The sequence below is a fragment of the Chelonoidis abingdonii genome, chromosome 15 (genome assembly GCF_003597395.2).
Source record: "Chelonoidis abingdonii isolate Lonesome George chromosome 15, CheloAbing_2.0, whole genome shotgun sequence".
Taxonomy (NCBI): domain Eukaryota; kingdom Metazoa; phylum Chordata; order Testudines; family Testudinidae; genus Chelonoidis; species Chelonoidis abingdonii.
This window is the reverse complement of record NC_133783.1, coordinates 43,883,379-43,905,400: the sequence shown is the minus strand read 5'-3', so window position 1 is coordinate 43,905,400 and position 22,022 is coordinate 43,883,379. Positions and strand designations below refer to the sequence as shown.

Here is a 22,022-nt window from a genome sequence, read left to right as displayed (position 1 = left end):
CAGATATGGATTTGGGAGATATATTCTCCCTGCCCTGGTTCCTCGCTGATCCGGAGAGAACAAAGGAACCCAAAACAAAAACCTTCCCCCACAGATTTAAAAGTATCTTCTCCCCTTATTGGTCCTTTTGGTCAGGTGCTAACCAGGTTATTTCAGCTTCTTAACCCTTTACACATAAAGAAGGGATTAACCTTTTACATGGTAAAGAGGGATTTTATGCTACTCTTAGCTGTATGTTTATGACAGGATATGAAAAAGAGCTATGGTACCTGTACTGAACATAGGTATATAGATATATGGTAGGGTGTCTGGTGGAGAGATAAGTAAACAGTAAGAAATTAAAATAGAATCCATAACAATCCAATTAAAAGGGAGGAATGCAAACAGAAATCAAGCAGTCAAAAGAAGCCTGGAAGAATTGGTGTCTGTCGTCAATGAATAGAAGGAAAACGAACACAGAAATACAGGACAGCTCAGAATAGTGGACCCTATTTTGCCCTCAGATACAGCCATGCAATCCCATATCAATGTCCAGCCTGAGTAGCTGAGCAGGACACTGCCCAGATATGCTGGTGGTGAAGCAGAGCTAATTGGTGGAAGCATTAGATGGCTGAAGCAGTGCTCTTCTCTCAGCCTCCACCATAGTAGTGAACACCAGGGAATCCTCACCACATAGAATGAGGCCCACAAGTATGGGTTCCCAGAATTCTACATACATTCTTCCACGGTAGAACCCCCCTGGTTCCACTGCGAGGACTCCCTCCATGGTAGCTGAAATAAAGGCAAGGAGACATGATTTTCCTCCTAAAGGTAAAAGGTGGACCAATGTGTATTTGAGCTCAATTAATATTTGGTGCTGATTTCGCCATGAGTGGACTAATGAGAGAATTCGTGTATAAGGGTAACAAAGTCATTGGCCAGTTTGAATAGAAAAGACATGTCTGTTTTTTATGGATTTACCTGCTATTTTCTTAATCTATTAACTGCCCTCTCAACCCTCACATATTGAGCCTGGTTCTACTGTCATGTTCTCAGGTTAAAATAGGCGTTAACTCTACTCAAGTGCAGGAAAATGATCTTATGATTAAGGCACTGGAATGAGACTCAGGAGACCGCTAAACACAGAGGATGGGGTGAAGATTAAAGAGAATCTAGGCATGGCTCAACATGGGATGATACCAGAGTGACTAGGTGAAACGAGGATATAGAAGTAGAAATTGCCAAATCAGTGGTGGAAGTCAAACTCAAACAGCTTAATGGGACTAAAACAGGAGGCCTAGATCATCTCCATCCAAGAATATTAAAGGAACTGACACATGAAATTGCAAGCTTAATAGCAAGGATCTTTAATAAATCTATAAACTTGGGGGGTCATACCCTATCACTGGAGAATTGCCAATACAGTTCCTATTTTTAAGAAAGAGGAAAAGGGTGATCCTCAAAACCACAGGCTTGTTAGTTTGACTTCAATTGTATGCAAGGTCTTGGAACAAATTTTGAAAGAGAAAGTGGTTAAGGAAATAAAGGTAAACAGTAATTATGGGTAAAAAAACAACATGGTTTTATAAAAGGTAGATTGTGCCAGATCTAATCTCTCCTTTTTTGAGAAGATACTGGATTTTTTTAGAAGAAGGAAATGCAGTAGATCTAATCTATCTGGATTTCAGTGAGAGGCATTTCATACAGTTCCACATGGGAAATTATTAGCTAAATTGGAGAAGATGGGGATTAATATGAGAACTGAAAGGTGGATAAGAAACTGGTTAAAGGGGAAACTACAACTGAAAAGGTCAACTGTTAGGCTGGAGAGAGATTAGTAGTGGAATTCCTCAGGGATTGTTCTTGGGAACAATCTCATTTAACATTTTCATTAGTGACCTTGGCATAAAAAGTGCAACTCTGCTAATAAAATGTGAGGACGACACAAAATTGGGAGGCATAGCCAATAAAGAGGGGGACTGTAATATCATACAAGAAGAGCTGGAGGACCTTGAAAACTGGAGTAACAGAAATAGGACAAAATTTAGAAGTGTAAAGTCACACTCTTAGAGACTAACAACAAGAATTTTTGATGTAAACAGGGGACTTATGTGACAGAGGAGGAGAAAGACCTGGATATATGGGTTGATCACAGGATGCTTATGAACCACCAATGTGATGCAGCTATGAAAAAGGCTAATGCAGTGCTAGGATGCATCAGGCAAGGTATTTCCAGTAAAGAGAGGGAAGTATTAATACCATTATACAAGGCACTGGTGAGACCTCATCTGGTATACTGTGAGCAATTCTGATCTCCCGTGTTTTAAGAAAGATTAATTCAAACTGGAACAGGTGCAGAGAAGAGCTACTAGAATGATCCAAGGAATGAAAAATCTGCCTTATGAAAGGAGACTCAAAGAGCTTGGCTTGTTTAGCCTAACCAAAAGGAGGCTGAGGGGAGATACGATAGCTCTCTACAAATACATCAAAGTAATAAATACTAGGGAAGAAGAGGAATGATTTAAGTTAAGCACCAATGTGGACAAGAACAAATGAATATAAACTGTCCATCAACAAGTTTAGGCTTGAAATTAGATGAAGGTTTCTAACTATCAGAGGAGTGAAGTTCTGGAACAGCCTTCCAAGGGGAGCAGTGGGGGCAAAACAAAACTAACTGGCTTCAAGATTAAGCTGGATAAATTTATGGAGGGGATGGTATGACGAGACCGCCTACAATGGCAGGTAGCCGATCTGCGACTGCTAGCAGCAATATCCACAATGGCCAACGATGGGACACTAGATGGGAGGGCTCAGAGTTACTATCGAGAATTCTTTCCCAGGTATCTAATGATGGGTCTTGCCCACATGCTCAGGGTTTAACTGATCATCATATTTGGGATCAGATTGGCAGAGACCCTGGTGGGGGGTTCACCTTTCTCTGTAGGATGGGGCATGGGTTACTTGCAGGTTTAAACTGGTATAAACGGTGAATTCTCTGTAACTTGAAGGCTTTAAATCGTGATTTGAGGACTTCTGTAACTCAGTCAGAGGTTAGGGATCTATTACAGAAGTGGGTGGGTGAAGTTCTGTGGCCTGCAATGTGCAGGAGGTCAGACTAGATGATCACGATTGTCCCTTCTGGCCTTAAGGTCTATGAGACCTTTTTTCAGTTCCTAGCCCTGCCACAGACTGCCTGTGTGACTTTGATCAAGTCATTTCATCGTTCTGTGCCTCAGTTTCCCATAATCATTCTTTTCTTCTACTCTTTGGCTGCTTTGTCTATTTAGATTGTAAATTCTCTAGGGCCAGCACTATCATTGTGTTTGTGCGATACCTAGCACCGCAAGGCTCCGATATTTATTGAGGGTCTCTAGATGTCACAGTAACACAAAACAATAAAATAATAAGTCAGCAAGCTTAGACTGGGGTAAAAATGCATGAAAGGAGAGATCAGACCCTTTGTATCTCCATAAGCCTTCATTAGATCTAGTTTTCTCTTGTTATAATCACCCACCTATTTTCCTTTTTAGTAGAATCCTCTTTACTTCTGCTTCACTGAGGATTATGTCTCACATTGTTCACGTAGAAAAGTTTCACAGTAATATCTAACGTTATTTTCTATTTTCAGTATGCACTGAAGATAATTCTTATGATCCATATGCTACCCACAATCTGATGCAGTGCCCCTTTATTCTTTTTTCAGTTACATAAAGACCAAGAGATAAAGTACTTTCTACAAGTGGTTAATAAGTCTCAAGTTCTCTACTTCTTTCATATTCTCCTGAAGTGCTGTTGATCACATATGCTTTTGGAACAGCTTGTTTTCCTTTTGCTTCTGTAATCCGGTCTACTCACTGTTTTCTCTCTCTCTCTACTTCTCCTACCTCTTTTACTGCTTCCTTTGGTAGCTTTTCCTCCTCTTCCCTCTCCTTTCTCCATAAAAGTCATAAAGGGTTTCTCTCCCAGCTTCTTCCTTTTCACCACTCTACATCTTATTCCTTGGAGACTTCACCTGCTCCCATGGTTTCTACTATTGCGAGTTGTCAGTATAGAGATAAGTCTACCTCACTGAGCCTGGCCTGTTCTTCTGCACTCAGATCCACATCTCTCTAACAGGTATGACCTTGGACAGCCACTGTCAGCTCATGCTCAATATGACCAAAATGGAACTTACTTTTATTCCCAATCCCTGTCACCACCATCCTCCTTGTGTCTTAGGCTCATAATCACAGCATCATCTTTGATGTCTCCCTCTTCTCACACATTCATGAATATTGTTGCTACTTTTTCCACAATATTCCTTTCCACTCTCAAAGGTAAAACACTCGTCCACCCCCCATGTCATCTCCCACTTGACTACTGCAACCTCTTTCTCTCTTGCCTCTCAGATACCAAGTTCACTCTCCTCCAGTCCTCCAAAATGTCACAGACAAAACCATTTCCTTGCCTATCAATGCCACCTTGTCACTCCCACAGTTTAAATTGCTTCACTAGATTCCCCTTGACCATCAGAAGAAATTTAAAATGTCTTGCCCTCACCTTCATCGCCCCTCACAACTCAGCCCAGCCTGCTCTACATGTATGGCTTGGTCTCCAATTATGTTCCCTATCCTATCGGCTCTCCAGGACTGACAAGTGTAAAAACCAGTAAAATGTTATTTTAATCACAGAAGTGAGCAGATATGATCCTGAATACACAAAGGAAGAAGTTCTGATGAGTAAAGACGAGCCATTTTTATACAGTCACCTTTCAGATTAGAGTCTTTCTTTGATAATTAAGGGCCTGATTCTGATCTCACTTGCACTGGTTATAATTTCACTGACTTCAATGGAATTGCACAATTTACTCTGGTGAGATCAGAATAAGGCCCTTATGTTTTTTGTGCTTGAGAAGATGACTCAGGCTTTTCATATTGGCTGTGTAGATTTTATGAGGGAATTATGCTTTCCTGATATTAAGGTAGAACAAAGTCCATAGTACATAAGAAAGGACTCTGCACCAGGATTTGTAATCACTACATTACTATTAGCATTATGCTTAGTAAAGTGTTGTGCCATATGTAAAATATCCCTAAGTCATAGAGCGCATTAAGTGGATATACATAAAGATTTCACTGTGTCTTGAAATAAGAACCAAAAGGTCACTGTAACAGACATGAAGAGTATTTCACAGATCAGCTTCAAAGATGGTACTCATTCTTTGAGAGATAAGATCCACTGGACACTATTTTGTTGTACTGTATATTGTAAGAATTCTTGTTCATATTTGTTTTAGTCAGTTTCAGAGGCATAAGTAAGAGTCAAATGATCAGCAGTTTGACTTGGATTACAACTCATCTAGTATTTTGTTCTAACCACCAGTCAAAACACACACTGTTTACCTGATTCAAACAATAGAGACCTACCAGTCTGCTGAGGTACTTCCCATTACCCTACTAACAGTACTCGGAGACATTAAAAATAACCTCATCTACTACACACAGAATTGTATTGACTTGTAAAATTCTCTCATCCCTTCCCCAAGACATTTAAGCACCAAAGCGTTCTGAGAAACAATTCTGTAAATTGTCAAACAAACAATTATTTCCTTCCCCCTGCAAAATAACTACTTTTGTATAAAATTTTGAAGAAAAAAAAGTCAAAGGCCTTTGATGAGCCTGAGGAAAAGCAGCATGCACTTCTGAATTTAATTTTTTGTTCCTTCTGCTTCTAATCAAAAAAAGATCCTCTCTCTAAATTGACAGGTCTGCCAACTTTGAACTAATCTATGGTTTTGTAGCATGTTCACTTGATCTTTCACACTGCTTGGTTTCATGAGATTTGACTGCTCAGATGAGAAATATGAGTTTAAGTCTTACTGATCCCTTTAACTGAGCAGAATTAAAACATACCCTTCAATATTTCAGTTTTCTAATTCTAAGAACTATTTCCTGTCACCACTTGCTCTTCCTAAATTTAACCTTTGCTAATGAAATAGTCTGCAAAAGAGAACAGCCCACCAAAACAGTCCCATAAATTTTGTGGAAAATATCGTGTTCAAAAAATGAACATAAACATGGGAATGAAGGCTTAAAAGTATGTTCTATTCTTCTGAGCTGAAGGTTAATGTGGTCAGTGTCAGTGACTGGCCAGCTGAACAAACCAGAGACAGTTTCAAAAGGGGTATGGGGGGGGATAGCCTCACACAAAAATAAAATGTTCATTGTGGAACATGCCCCCTAAGACATTGAATCATCTTAATCTCCCAGCTTCTGTAATACAACAGTTGGAAGGCTCTATGACTGTGCACAATAAAGTGCTTTATTCAGGGAACCATATGACTCTATCAGTCATTCAAGCACATGTTTGGCACAGATTGAAAGTGAAAAGCATAGTTAAGTCAAATATTTCAAAACTGAACTTGTCTTTCTAACACACATGGTTTATATATTGTTGTAATAGCTATATAACTTTTCAGTTCTCGTATCATGTCATTATTAAACTACAAAATGATCTCTATTGCATTAGACTGCATGAGACTTTTTCTAAGTTAACACATGCCAAAAAATTAGGGCTGTCGATTAATCGCAGTTGAGTCACATGATTAACTCAAAAGAAATAATTGCAATTAACCGCAGTTTTAATCGCACTGTTAAACAATAGAATACCAATTGATATTAAATGTTTTTGGAAGTTTTTCTACATTTTCAAATAGATTGATTTCACTTACAACACAGAATACAAAGTGTACAGTGTTCACCTTTCATTATTTTTTATTACAGATATTTTTACTGTAAAAATGATAAAAGAAATAGTATTTTTCAATTCACCTCACACGTACTGCAGTACAATCCCTTCATATGTCCCTTCATGCTTCGGCCACCATTCCAGAGGACATGCTTCCATGCTGGTGATGCTCATTAAAAAAAATGATGCATTAATTAAATTTGTGACTGAACTCCTAGGGGGAGAACTGTATGTCTCCTGCTCTGTGTTTTACCCGCATTATGCCATGTATTTCATGTTATAGCAGTCTCGGATGATGACCCAGCATGCTGTTCATTTTAAGAACACTTTCACTGCAGATATGACAAAATGCAAAGAAGGTACCAATGTGAGATTTCTAAAGATAGCTACAGCACTCAACCCAAGGTTTAAGAATCTGAAGTGCCTTCAAAAATCTGAGAGGGACGAGGTGCGGAGCCTGCTTTCAGAAGTCTTAAAAAAGCAGCACTCCGATGAGGAAACTGCAGAACTCGAACCACCAAAAAGGAAAATCAAACGTCTGCTGGTGGCATCTGAATCAGGATGATGAAAATGAACATGCATTGGTCCATACTGCTTTGAATTGTTATAGAGCATCAGCATGGATACAAGTCCTCTGGAATGGTGTTGAAGCATGAAGGGGCATATGAATTTGTAGTGCACCTGGCACGTAAATATCTTGCGACTCCAGCTACAGCAGTGCCACGAGAATGCCTGTTCTCACTTTCGGGTGACCTTGTAAACAAGAAGCAGGCAACATTATTTCCCATATATGTAAACAAACTTGTTTGTCTTAGCGATTGGCTGAACAAGAAGTAGGACTGAGTAGATTTGTAGATTCTAAAGTTTTTTATTGTTTTGCTTTTGAGTGTAGTTATGTAACAAAAAAAATCTACATTTTTAAGTTGCACTTTCATGATAAAGAGAGTGCACTACAGTACTTGTATGAGGTGAACTGAAAAATGCTACTTTTTTGGATTTTTTTAGAGTGCAAATATTTGTAATCACAAATAAATATAAAGTGAGCACTGTATACTTTGTAGTCTGTGTTGTAACTGAAATCAATATATTGAAAATATAGAAAACATCCAAAAATATTTAAATAAAAGTATTCTATTATTGTTTCACAGTGCGATTAATCAGCCGATTCATTTTTTCAGCTGCCTGATGCATTAATTTTTTTATCTGCTCAATGACATTTTTTAACAACCTTAACCATAACTTTTGTTCACCCTACTGTCCAGATTCTGGAAAATCTATTTGTTCCTCAAAACACAGTGATGTAACATGGCTAAAATTCAAATTTAGGTTCTCTGCTAGATGGCTCCACAGTAAAGCCAGGACAATTCTTAACTCTTAAGTTTCAGTTTTATACATGCACATGGCACTGACTCTCTGCCTTGTTTTCAGACCAAATCCTGCTCACCTTATACAATTAGTGCCACAGATTTCAATATGATTAAATAAGGCAAACATGAGTGTTTGGGGTGATTAAAACAAAAGCAATGTGAGCATGATTTGTATGCAGAATGGATACTGAAATGCACAAGAATACTACTCTAATGCACTCAGACAGGAATCCTGTATATTTCAATATCCTGCCTGTTCACCACAATGAACTGTGACAAGTGGAGTTTTGAAAATAAAATTTTGCCATTGATTTGTTTGGGGCCGGAAGTGTTATAGTGCATTTTAACAAGCAGGATCTATGCTTACTTTCTTTGTATAGAATACATTTTATATAAATAAAATGTGTGTATTCCAAAGAATATAAATATATTCTGGTGGGGAAACTGTTGCCCATTCCTGTTTGCAGTTTGTGTGTTATTGACAAAGGAATTCTGAATCAAGGTCAGTGAAAGAACAGAATTCTGGTTCTTTTTGGATTGAGCATTTTAAAATTCAGTGAGAGGGAAAGACTATAAAAAGTTTGAAATAGAATATGTTTCAGTAAACCAAGCTATATTGCTTATAAAGTGTTCCACGTGTGCACAGTGCTTCCCATGACATGGAAGAAGTTAAGAGCCCAGCCTCCTGGAGTTCAGTATGTCTCAGATGAATTTAAACCAAGAAGGCTTGCAAAGAAAGCAGCATATGGCAGCTTAGAAAAAAAGTAAGTTGAAGACAGGATTTGACATAGGGGCAGGAGCGCTTGATGCATACAGCGTGGACAATAATGGTCCCAGATGTCCCATCCCATGAAAAAATGAGAAGGAAAATGCTAAAGGGGAGGAAATCTCAGTGAGATTTTCCATTAGGGATACCACTCTCTTCCCCAACTGCTTTGCCAGATGGGGGAGTGAAGAGTTAGGCCACCCTCATGAAACAGGCCATGGGATTGCCACCTAAATCAGGCCCGTAGGAGGCCAAGGCCAATTGTGGGGGGTGCTGTGTCCCCACACTAGCACCGGGTCTCCAGCAGCCCCACTCTCTGGCAACATGATTCCAATCCTCACTGTTATGAGGAGACACTGAAAGATACTACAGCCTAAAACTGTGTTGTCTTTTCCCCCTGAACTCTGCAGGGTGGTGAACAATCCCACCTCATTCACCCCCACCCATGCCCTATTCTGGCATATCTGTTTCTTCTACCTCAACTGCTCCCTCTCCATAAGAGAATCAAAGCCTAGGGACTTCACCAAGCCTTCCTTCCCATTGCAGGCTCCATCCAGCTCACAATCAAATCAATGGAAAGCAGCTTGTTGACCTCAAAGGGGGTTTGATAGTGTCCAACAGCAGGAACACTTACAGGGAAGAGAAATACCAACTATCTTTTGTGATCAGTTAATCAGAAGTAATCCATACAGCTCCAACATCAAATAGCAAGCATCATATATGTATATTCCAGGTTCTCTTGTCTCATCCATAAATGGTTTGTTCCAGTAGCCCACTTATCATCAGATTGTCCTGGTTCCTCAACATCTGGCATAGACCTTGTTAATCCGGGCAACATCTGAGCTGGCATGACTCTCCTAGTTCGTGTCACTCTCATATTTGAGGTAGGCAGGTGAAGCATTAGGGGGTCTTTTGCCCAAAGACCCCTACTGGAAAATTGGGTACCAACCAGGATTTGAACCCCACTCTCTCGTATCAAAGGGCAGTCTCCTATATCAAAGGGTGGTGCTCTTAACCACTACGCTACCAGCGGGCCATAAAGCAGATGTACAGACCAGCTACAAGTACCTTGGCGTCCCACAGTCACATGGAAACCATGATAAGGAGGCAAGGAAGACAGCAACATCCAGTATCACCAAAGGATAAGACAGGTCCTGAAGAGCCAGCTCAGTGGGAAGAACAAGATCCATGCCATCAACAGATAGGCCCTGCCGGTCATCAGTTACCCTGCCTGTATAGTGAGCTGGCCAAAGGAGGACATGGAGGCTGCCGATGTGAAGACCCGGAAGCTCCTCACAATGCACGGAGGGTTTCCACCCCCAAGTCCAACACCCAGAGACTGTATATCAGCTGGAAAGAAGGCGGCGCGGGCTTGGTGAGCGTCAAAGCACTGTCCTGGACGAAAACCCAGAACATCCAGGAGTACATCAGTAAGATGGCCCCAAAGATGAGCTGCTGAGAGAATGCCTGAGGCAGCAGCAGACATGGGAGGAAGACCAAGCAGAAGAAGTGCCATGGCAAGACAAGACCCTGCATGGGATGTACCATCGACAGATAGCTGAGGTGGCTGACATTGGGAAATCCTACCAGTGGGCTGGAAAGGGCTGGACTAAAAGACAGCACTGAGGCACTGATCATAGCAGCACAGGAACAGGCACTGAGCACCAGATCCATTGAAGCAGGGGTCTACCACACTAGAGAGGACCCAAGGTGCAGACTGTGCAGAGAGGCCTCAGAGACAATCCAACACATAGTGGCAGGATGTAAGATGCAGGCAGGAACAGCATACACAACCACAACCAGTGCTGGCATTGTGTACAGGAACATCTGCACAGCGTATGGGCTAGACCCTCCCAAGACCACATGGGAGATTCCACAGAAGGTTGTGGAGAATAGCAGGGCTAAGATTCTGTGGGACTTCCAGATCCAGACGGACAGCAGGTACTGGCCAATCAACCAGACATCGTGGTAATAGACAAGGACCAGAAGACAGCGGTGGTGATAGATATAGCAGTGCCAAGTGACAAGCAACATCAGGAAGAAGGAATATGAGAAGCTGGAGAAGTACCAGGGTCCTGAAAGAGGAACTAGAGAGGATGTGGAAAGTGAAGGCCAAAAGTGGTCCCAGTGGTGGTAGGAGCACTCGGGGCTGTGACTCCTAAGCTGGCTGAGTGGCTCAAACAGATCCCAGGAACAACATCAGAGCTCTCTGTCCAGAAGTGCAGTGCTAGGAACAGCTAAGATACTGCGCAGAACCCTCAAACTCCCAGGCCTCTAGTAGAGGACCCGAGGTTGAGGAAGACACATACCACCCATAGGGGTGAGAGGGGAATTTTTTTTATATATATATATATTTTGTGATCCACAGAATTAGAAAAAAAAATCAAACATCAAATAAATCAGAGACCTTCTATGAGCAGAAAAAGAGATGAAGTGTGTCAAGTAAAATATTAGCAGCAAATTATTTGCCCAGCCACAATAAACATAAAGCTTATTATATTAAACCACAAGTCTCATTCTGCTGCCATTATACAAACAGAAATCTGAAGTAACTCCATTGAAATTAGTGGCAGCATTTCCCCCCCACCCACCCTGCAGGTTCTGAGATCCACGCAGAAGGAAAACATGAAAACTTTTTCTTTTTGGACCCTCAAAAAGAGACTGCTCTAAGATTTATTGGCTGGGTGCAAAGCTCAAATTTAAATTTTCTCTCAATCCTAGATGCAATGAGATCATTTTCTGGATTATTCAATAGCTTCTGAATCAGGGCTCTGGTGAGGGAGGCGGGAACCCCCATCTCTGCTGTCAGGCAGTATTCCATGCCGTATACCACTAGCAGTAAGGAATACCTCGAGTGTGAGCTTCAAATGTGCTTTTCACATACATTCGTGTGCATGAAAGTCACTTGTTCCAATATTTCCAGAAAGCACATAGAAAGGAGGAGAGAATGTGGCAGAAGCATATTTCAGCATGAATTCAGGTAAATGTTAAAAAGAAGCATTTTGTGGAATTTACCCAAGTTTGGTGAATGGGATTCGAAGATGGGTAGTTATGTCCATTATGAACCTTTGTTTTTATGCCTATATCTGCTTCTGGTGCTACATGATAGAAAAAGAAAATTGACTTCACCTGTACTAACAAAGCTACCAATTAAGTCTTTTCATTAAATTTAGATATATATTAGTCAAAAGTAACGGTAACATTTCTCGCATAAAAGATTCTTTGACACCTGGTGTCCTATAAATGGATTTACATAGGGTTGGCCAAATCAATGGAGCTATGCCAATCTACACCAGCTGGGGATCTGGCCCATTAATATACAAAATCCTTTCTTCTGTAACCTGAAACTTCCAGCAATGGTTCTATTAGCACACCTAAAATGCATGCATTCACCTTGAGGCTCTCCCTTTAGCGGGATTCAAAGGACACTGATCTCCACTCAATCCTTTCCTATTTTATTTATACATTCTTTCAATGAAAACAAACGTTCCAGCCAAGAAAAATGTCCATCATGTCCTCTAGGTGCCCTGGCAAAAATACAAGAAAAGAAAGATTCATTTGAAAGTCATATTTATAACCTCCAGTTCATAGAGAAGCACCAGTTACAAATGATATGGCTCAATACTTCTCAATAGACTATATCTGAGGTTAAATTCTGCTCTCAGCTACAGGTGTGCAATGTTAGCAGTTTTAATGGGTGAAATCAGTGACAGAATTTAGACTCAGATAACGTGGATTACATAATACTCACCACAATACTCATTTTTTAATGAACTAGCTGAAGTACTTCAGAGTTAGGCATATTAAGAAATTAGTGGATGCCCAAGAGCACACTTTGATGACTACTGATGAATAATAGTAGTCAGAAGATGCCGAGTCCCTTGTCTATTTATGTGTGTATGTTCATGTCACTTGTTTTAATGTGGTTTTAATACCAGGGAGCTGGAGGATTTTTCGTGATTGTATTAAAAAGAAAAAGTCACATCAACATTTGGGCCCAGGGAAGTTCATACTTTAATCTTTCATGGATAGGCTGTCGCATTTTTTTTTTTTTTTGCACTTGATCAGTTGTTCTCTGTAGAGTAACAAGAAATTTTAAAAACACACAGAAAATAGCAAACTGCTACCATATTGTCAGAAAAGGCTTTTTCTCTTAATGTGTACATATAACTAGGATATACTTTTAATGACGACAAATGTTAACTGTTAACAAATATCTTGTGGAATAAACTAGCTGATGACCCTTTTTTTTTGCCAAATTCTGCATCCAGCTTTTTTATGCCTCATTATATAATAGCCGGCATGGTTAACAGGCCATGAAATGTTCCATTGTTGCCATATTAGATCATATATTTGGTACAAGAAAGAACGTATTTATCCAATCTATGGATTCGTCATGTTGAACTTCTGGATGGGCAAACAAACAAAATCAACCCACAGCTCTCTCATATTTATTCAAGTTCCAAACCGCAGGGAGGGCACTTAAGTCATTTTTATGCATTTCTTGGGTTTGGAATTACTTGGAAAATTGGTCAAGGTTGCTTAAAGATGTTAAGTGAAATAGTGGACATAATTTTTACAGACTGGATTCTGAAGTTGTTAAGTCACTCACTGAACCATTGACACATCCTTCACATTAGATAGCAGTGTGTTTTCAGAATGATGTGCAAACATTAGATAATTAGTTCTGACAACATTCCTCTCTTTTCCAACCTCCTTAGGACCCTGATCCTGAAAGTACCAGCAAATGATTGTGTAGGGGCCAACCATTTTGTCAGGCGAATGTAATTATTTCTTACATTTATTTAACGAAAAGAAAGAAGGAAGAAACTGCTACTAAAAATTAAAACTCTCTAAAGTAATGTAAAAGTTGAGTTATCTGTACTCAAGTTTTTACCTCAAGTTACTTCATTAAGAGTTAGCATCTTTGCATAGGCTAGTTGTAACAGTAAACTGAAAGCATTTGTTGTCTAGAACAGAAGTTTCTGGAATGGCAGACTAGCCTTTATAGATGTTAACTACCTCTAGTCAATGGGAAGATAACTGAAGGCAAAGACTCTAGTGAAGAAACCCCATAACCTCCATCTGACTGATGACTTTAGTAACTAGGTCAAAATGATCTCGTAAGATTGAGTAAAAACATTAAAATCGAACCCTATAATTAAACAGGAGCTCAAGAGAGAAGAAAGCCCAAACTTCAATTTTTACCCAGTGACTAATAGAGGAGAAACTTGCTGTTAGCCACACAGACAGGACTCCATCAATTAACACTTTCCACCTGGACAATAATTTTAGCACTCAGAGTAGAATTATATGGCCTTTCCCCACCAACAAAAAGATGCTTCACTTGTCACTTCCAATGAATAGTCCTAGAGTACCAGCCTGTCACACAGCCCAATTCTTCATACTAGATAAAAATCGCATAGGTAAGGCCTTACCAAATTCACAGCCATGAAAAAACGCATCACGGATTATGAAATCTGGTTTTTTATGTGCTTTTACCCTATACTATATAGATTTCATTGGGGACACCAGCGTTTCTCAAATTGCGAGTCTTAACCCAAAAGGGAGTTGCAGGGAGGGGTTACAAGGTTATTTTAGAAGGAGGTCATGGTATTGCTACCCTTACTTCTGCACTGCCTTCAGAGCCGGGTGGCCGGAGCGAGGCGGCTGTTCGCCAAGTGCCCAGCTCTGAAGTCAGAGCCCTGCCAGCAGCTCTACAGAAGTAAGAGTAGCAATACCATACCATGCCACCCTTACTTCTGCGCTGCTGCCTTCAGAGCTGGACGACTGGAGAGTGGCAGCTGCTCATTGAGGGCAGCAGCGCAGATGTAAAGGTGTCAATACTAGATCATTCCATCCTTACTTCTGTGCTGCTGCTGGCTGTGGCTCTGCCTTTAGATCTCAGCTCCTGGCCAGCAGCCACTGCTCTCCAGCTGCCCAGCTCTGAAGGTCGGCGCTGCTGAAAGCAGCAGTGTAGAAGTATGGGTAGCAGTACCACAACCCCCCTCCTACAATAACCCTGTGACCCCTCCACAACTCCTTTTTAGGTCCGGATTCCTACAATTATAACACCTTGAAATTTCAGATTTAAATAGCTGAAATCATGAAATTTACAATTTTTTAAAATCCTATGACCATGAAATTGACCAAAATGAACTGTGAATTTGGTAGGGCTCTACTCACAGGGATAAAGACTAAGGACCACATCCTCTAAAGGGACTGAGGCACTTAACTCCCATTGATTTAAATGAGAGTTTGACACCTAATGGCTTTGAGGATCTGGACCTAAGTGCATCTCTGTCTCAGCAGCTGGACCTAGACCTTGTCTGTGGTGGGTTTTAACTGCTGGTGTAATTTTCAAATATCTACAAGGGACCAGTCCTCAGCCAGTTTAAATTGAGCTCTGCCAGGTTACATCATTAGAACTATGTTAATTCAGACCAGATGAAGATCTGGCCCATGATTTAAATTGTTGCAATTTATTTCTGTTTGAAGCCTGAATAAACTGCACCTGGACAACTCATGCCAGGCATATTTAATCCTAATTTAGCGCTAGTGCAAGGAGAGGGAAATGTAGCAATAAGGACCCACAGTTTTTAGGGGGACAGAATTACACTTTACTAAAAACCATTTAGTATGTGACACTGGTTTCTGAAGATGCCGTCCGGAAATAAATATAGCTGAAGAAGGCTACATATTTATACATGACACTAAGTGTATTTCCATTACCATCAGTACATCTCAGTTTCCACTTATGGCCAGACTGTGGCCAGTCTCTCTCTGGGGGAGAAAGGAGCATACCTTTCCTCAGTTGTCACAACCACAATCCTTGCTCTCCTTTGGCCACTACAGCTAGCTGTACAAAGAAAAGAGTGCATGTTGCAACTTATTACAAGACTGTACTAACCAACATACAGTAATAAAAAGAATAATATATGGAGATATACCTATCTCATGGAACTGGAAGGGACCCTGAAAAGTCATCAAGTCCAGCTCCCTGCCTTCACTAGCAGGACCAAGTACTGATTTTACCCCCAGATCCCTAAGTGGCAGGCCCCCTCAAGGACTGAGCTCACAACCCTGAGTCTAGTAGGCTAATACTCAAACCACTGAGCTATTCCTCCTCCACATTAAGCTACCTGCATGCTTGAGACACAACGTACCTAGCCCAAAATCCACTGAAGTCAATGGCAACACTCTCAGTGACTTCAGTAGGCTACAGTTTTGATCCAGCGCCTCCAGTGCTGCTATTGGAGACTCAGTAGCGCCCAAATAAAAGTTTCTGCCTAGCAGGCACAATGCAGACCTTAGTTCTCTTCATATTGGAGATTTCCTGTGATCAAGATCCCTTATCATATGAGTTTTAGAGATGTTGAATGTGACATGAACAATACACCTCAATGTATAATGTACATGTTTATATATGTTTGAATGTAAAACTTAAAAAAATCCCAATATATGAGGTAGGCTTTGGGTAAAAGGCAAAAACAGAATGAAAGAAAAATGGAAATAGAAAAAGGGATGAGAGCAAACAAGAGATCCCTCCAATATGAATACCAAGAAGAGAGTCAGACCTTCTGAGCAGAATTGGTTGTTGCAGGAGATAGAGAGACAAGGAAAGCTTGCCCATGTAATGGAGCATGGCCTTGTAAGCATTCGAATATTTCAGACTTTAACAGAAAACACCCCTAAGAATGGTATTTTTCAGCTTACCACACCTTTGTGAAAAACCAAGAACAAAATCATCCTGTCAGTCTGTAAGGGGGACACAGGCTCTAATAGTTAGACTCTCAGATGCAAGGCTTGGCAATAACAACAACAAGCTGTGGGTTTGCCAGAGATACAAATATGCACATTGCTCCATTGCCCCTAGAGGCTCTGAACTAGCAGAAGATTGAAAGTGACATACGGTCTGCTTGAAAAGTAGATCTCACTGTTGTCAATTTGCATGTTACAATGAAGCCCTTTTAGTACAAATGATACTGCCCAAAAGCATACCAATACTGAATAAAATGAAAGCCTGGCAGGCTCCATGGACAATTTGCACTGGCAATTTGAGAAATGTTAGAAGCATAAGGGCCACTAGTGATAAAACTGTCAGGATTAGGAAATGTGAGATCTGAACCAGGCTGGTGAAGATCCAAATAAACTATTACAGGAATTCAGACTTTTTAAACAGAATTTCATGATCAATAGTGTGTCAACTCCAGCTGACAGTTTCAGCAGAAATAACAGATAAACATAACCCTGATTTGTTGCAGTCACTCACAGATCATTAGAGAGCTGCTGTCAGGGCAGTCTTAGTGCTGTGAGCAGGATGACAAGTAGTCTGAAATGTATGCAGTAGATCATTACGTAGAAGTTGCTCCTCATAAGTAGGGAGCAACATTTCCAACAACCATCAAAGAAAAAGGGAGATTAGAAATATGACAAAAACAAACAAATTGGATACCTCCCTTGCAGGCAGGGGGAACAGACAAGATCAACTGGAACAGAGCATTTTCAGGGCGGGATCAGAAGGGGGACACCCTCAGCTGGTGTAAACTGGCACAGTTCCATCAAAGACAACAGAGCCACACCTATGTACACCAGTTACAGATCTTACACAGGGTGTCCAAAATATCTGTAGGAAAGTCAGTTTGGCCAACAGTCAAAGGAGCACATGGTTATATAGAGTCCAAGCTTATCCCCCTCAACCTCAGCAACAGTTTCAAGATGACACTGAAAAGAGCTCTGAGGGTTACATGAGAATCAAGTAGGGCTCAATCAAAGGGAGTTTTTCTATTGACTCCAAAAAGACTCCAGAGGGAGCAATATGACAAGAAAGTAAGTGTTTAATTTTGCAGGTTTACTAAGGATGAAATCCATTCCTATGCTGAAGACCAACACAAAGGGTAAATTTCATCCAAAGGTATCAACAAAGAAGAAGACAAGATTTGAGAGAGAAGAGAATATGTGATAAGATGTGATCGGGGGGCGGGGGGGGAAAGGTGGGAGAAGGACACGTTCAGTGCCAACTGTAAGAAAGGCAGGAGACTGGGAATTGTAAGAACTAATAGTTATTAAATTAGAAGGTTTAGGATTGGAAATGGGAAGACATGAGGAAAGAGTCAAATCCAATAAATGGCTCTTGACAGATGGTAGCCCCTTAAGAGAAGTTATAGTTTATGCCTATTCATCCATGATCTTAAACTCTTGGAGCCATTAACATTCATTGTATAAATATTTAGGCACTTAAACTCTCATAAACTGTCCATGTGAAGTACTACTATGCAAGCACAGAAACCATTATATATGGTTTAATATCTCAGATGTATAAATCTTTCCTTCTTCAAAATACCAAAATCAAGCAGGTTATATTATGAACCCTGCATAGCAAGTTTTCAGCCCAGATGCAACACAAGTAGTTGAAGAAGCTCTAGCCATGCCTTGATTCCACAAGCTCATATGCATCGTTGTTCCCTGGGCCCACACAGAGACAAGGATTAGTTCTCACATCTGATGGGTTTGTATGCTACCAGTCAACTGTGACCAGTTGATGTCTTCCTAGCTCACAATCTGGGAATGTCAGTTGACTAAAATAATGACCCCACTTCACCCATGCACAATTATATAGAATATGCGTGTTCTCAAATCAAGTGGATCATGAAGCTCTATTTGTGGTAGGACTATGGCTCTGTCTTCACTAGGAAAATGATAACGGTTTGTTAACTAACATGGGTTAACCCACGTTAACTAACATGTTTGTAACTTTAGCGCCCTTGGGGCCAAGATGGAGTCTGCTCTGCAGGCAGCTCTGGCCAAGAGAAGGCACATGCAGGAATGCAGCAGGAAAAATCCCTTCCACCTCAGGGGCACCTGTTCCAAACCCCCCAGAGTGAACACACACACCCACAGGAAAAGTACAATGGATATAAGAAAGGGAACTATTTATTTACAGAGGGATGAGAGGAGAAAACAAGGGGAAATATAGAAGGAGCAGTAAAACAGGGCTGCATCTAAGCCAAGGCCCCACGGACCCAGAGGTAGCACAGTCTGGAAGGGCAGACACTGAGCAATGTGACTGAACACAGAGTTCAGGAGTCCTGAGCAAAGTTCCAGTCCAGAGCTCCTGGGTGCTCCTGGTCATCTTCAGCGCCAGTGAACTTTTCCCAACAAACCCCCCCAGTGCCCTCTTCTGCCACTTTCTGCAAAGCCACACAGAGCGACCACCTCCCCACTTAACTATGTAGCAGCCTCCCTCCTTGTTCCCAATGCAGAGTCACAAGCCCCAGTACTCACAGCCCCATGCAGCCCTGGGCAGCCGTGATACTGGGTCCAGTTTCGGCCTGTCCTTCTCCGGCAATTCCTCCCTGGCACAGGGCTCCTCCTGGTTCCTGTCCTGGGGTGTCCCCGATCAGCCGCCCTGTCCTTCCCAGGCTTCGGGCAGGTTCCCTGCTGCTTCCTTTGGGAAGGCCTGCAGGCTGCAGCCCTTCTCTCTCTCTCCCCCAGGCACAGTTTCCCTTGGCATTTCCCCCTTTTTTCTCACTCTCCCGCTCCCCGCTAGGAAAAAGATTTAAAGGGGCCATGCTCTCTAAACCCCAAAGGGTTACATGTTGATAAGGGTATCTTTTCTTATCACATTAGTTAACATGGGTTAACACTTAGTTACCATAATGTTAATTTTCCTAGTAAAAACAAAGCCACAGTCCCAGCATAAATCTGCTGTGCATAAATTTAGGGACCAAACAAAAGCTAAATTTCAAACTGGAATAGTAGACACATGCAAACAGGTCTGTAGGAACAGGTACTTCCTTCATTGCTGTGCTATATATTTATGCAATTTACCAACTCTCTCTCTCTCATAAATTATACAATGTCAGCTACTAGTTAAAGCAGGGGACAGAGTCAGACCTCTGTGTTTGATTCCTGACTGTGTCACTAACTTGCTGAGTGAACTGGGGACAAGATGACTCCAAATATTTCTGAGAAACTGGCATAACAAATCTAAGCCAATACCGTTAAACATTTTAAGCAAATATTTATTCAAATATTTAAATAAATTCTGTGTTCCCTTAGCATGAATATTCTAGATAGAAAATAAAGCTTTCACTAAGGAGGAAGAATAAAACAGATGTTAAGCCCGAAATGCCCAAATACTCATCTAAAGTGGATTATGACTCACATCTGACTAACAGTTCAGATTTCAAATTCTACACCAACATGCAATTCAAAATTCTTACTGTTGGTGGTTGCTTACAGAAATTATCCACTCAGATACCAGAAACAATACCACATGACCCAGGAAACTAACCAGCAAAGTACAAATATCCACTTTCAAATATTCATGTGGAACTGTCCTCCACTGAGTCTACAGACTCAGGATTAATAGCTGAATTCACACCTAATTTTGAATGATAAATCCATTTCTCCCAATTTATGTGCAGAAAATTCATAAACAGAGAAGCAAAGTGTTTTGAATAGATTACTTATTATAAATTGTTTGCCCTTCCCTAAATAATTCTTACCAAATTCACTGGGGTGTAGTAAGGCTAAATTTTCAGTAGAGTGCTTGAAAATCCTCAGTTGAACATATACGAGTATTATTGTAAAATAAACGGGAACCAGGTGAATAGCCCATAGCAACAGGTTTAAGGGGGAGGGGGGAAACAGTTGAAGATTCTCTACATACTGGAACAGTACCCAAAAGAAAGACTATGGTGTGAACACTCTTTAGTCCTTGAGCTATTTCTGCAGGTCTGCATTTCAAGTTGCTAGGACAATTTAAATGAGGTGAGATTTCAAAGCAATCTCGAGTGTAACTGGTATCTCGTTGAAACACACAGCAAAATCCTTCCTTCCGAAAAAAAAGAGAGAGACTTTAGAAAAAGATCGCCCATGCTCCTTCATCCCCAAATAGGTGAGACTAGGTCTGATTTGTGCAATGTGCGGCTAGAGTTTGTCAAGGTAAAACTTGAAAGCAAAGACAGAACTTAGCAACCGATTAGATCAACTTTTGTATGGCGTGTGTCCCTCTGTCCCCGGGTCCTCTGCATCAGTAACGAGAATCGCCTGCCACATTGCCCCGGGGGGAGAAAGAAGGGACATGAGAGGGCTAATACAAGCTTGGATACTCTGCGGCTGGAGCGCTGGCGCTGCAGCTAAGCAGGCAGCAGTCCTCCAGCCCGGCTCTCTGGGCTGCAATGAACAGCCGACGCAGCGTGAACTAAGCTAACTCCCCCTTACACGCAAACACAGCGGCACAACCAGAGCAAAAGAGGAGCTGGGGAGGCTGTGGAACGCGGTGCGGCTGCTGCTCTCAGAGAGGAGCTGGATTTGCAGAGCAGACGGGACGGGATGGTAACTGGAAGAGGAGGTTGCAGCTAGGAGAGGAGGGGGATTTTTTGGTGGAGGGGGGAAATGCAAATATGCAGAAGCCCCAGGGTGGCGGGGAAATGCCAAGGGAAACTGCTTCTTTCTAATCGCGTCGGCGCGGGTGAAGGGGTCCAAACTTGGCCGTATCATATGCTGGCTTGTGCCCTGGAAATGTGTATGCGTATAAAAGCATCGTCAACTTACCTTGAGCCCTGGATGATGCTATAAAGAGCCAGCTTAGGCTCAGCAGCCGTATGAATTTCTGGGCTGGGAGGTGAGGAGGTGGGAAACGCCGCTGCTCTGCATGGAGACGCTTTGACATCTTAGCCCAGACTGAAAGAGACAAACTTTCATCAGCTAGGTCTGGAGAATAGCACCATAATATACAGTTACAGAGAGGAGCGAGCTGGGACGCAGGATGTGAGAGATTTCCTGCATGCAGTTAACTCTCAAACCCCTCCTGCTCCTGCATGGACTGCTGATGAGCTGGGCTTTGCTTTTATTATAAAAAAAAAAAAAAAAAAAGTTTTGTGGGGACGGGGCTGGTTCTACCATTTTTGCCATTTTGGCTTTCCCAAAAAAAAAAAAAAAAAAAAAAAAGTTGTTTGGGGTTTGGCGTTTTGCTTTTTTTTTTTTTGGCAAGAACTCTCTGTTGACCGTTGCAATAAATGAGCACACTGTCCGTGTTGGCTAGCAGGAGGCACTAAAGATCGTTGGTGAAAGAAGGCAGGCCTGGGAAATCTGCCCCTTGCCAACATTTACCGTTCTCATTACAATGGAACAAATTATTGTCCTCCTGCCGCCCCTCACGGCGTCTCCGCGGGGTC

The 22,022-nt window shown here is 41.5% G+C and overlaps 1 protein-coding gene across 1 annotated transcript in view; it reads right to left on the bottom strand.

Moving 5' to 3' along the window:
* The window catches only part of ADAM12 (ADAM metallopeptidase domain 12), a 305,398-nt gene extending 283,784 nt beyond the window's left edge, over positions 1-21,614 (bottom strand). Inside the window, exon 1 of the mRNA XM_032794825.2 lies at positions 21,400-21,614. Within this exon, the coding sequence (XP_032650716.1) occupies positions 21,400-21,517 (118 nt within the window). The 5' untranslated portion in view covers positions 21,518-21,614. The remainder of the gene's footprint in view (positions 1-21,399) is intronic.
* Between the last annotated feature and the right edge of the window lie 408 nt (positions 21,615-22,022).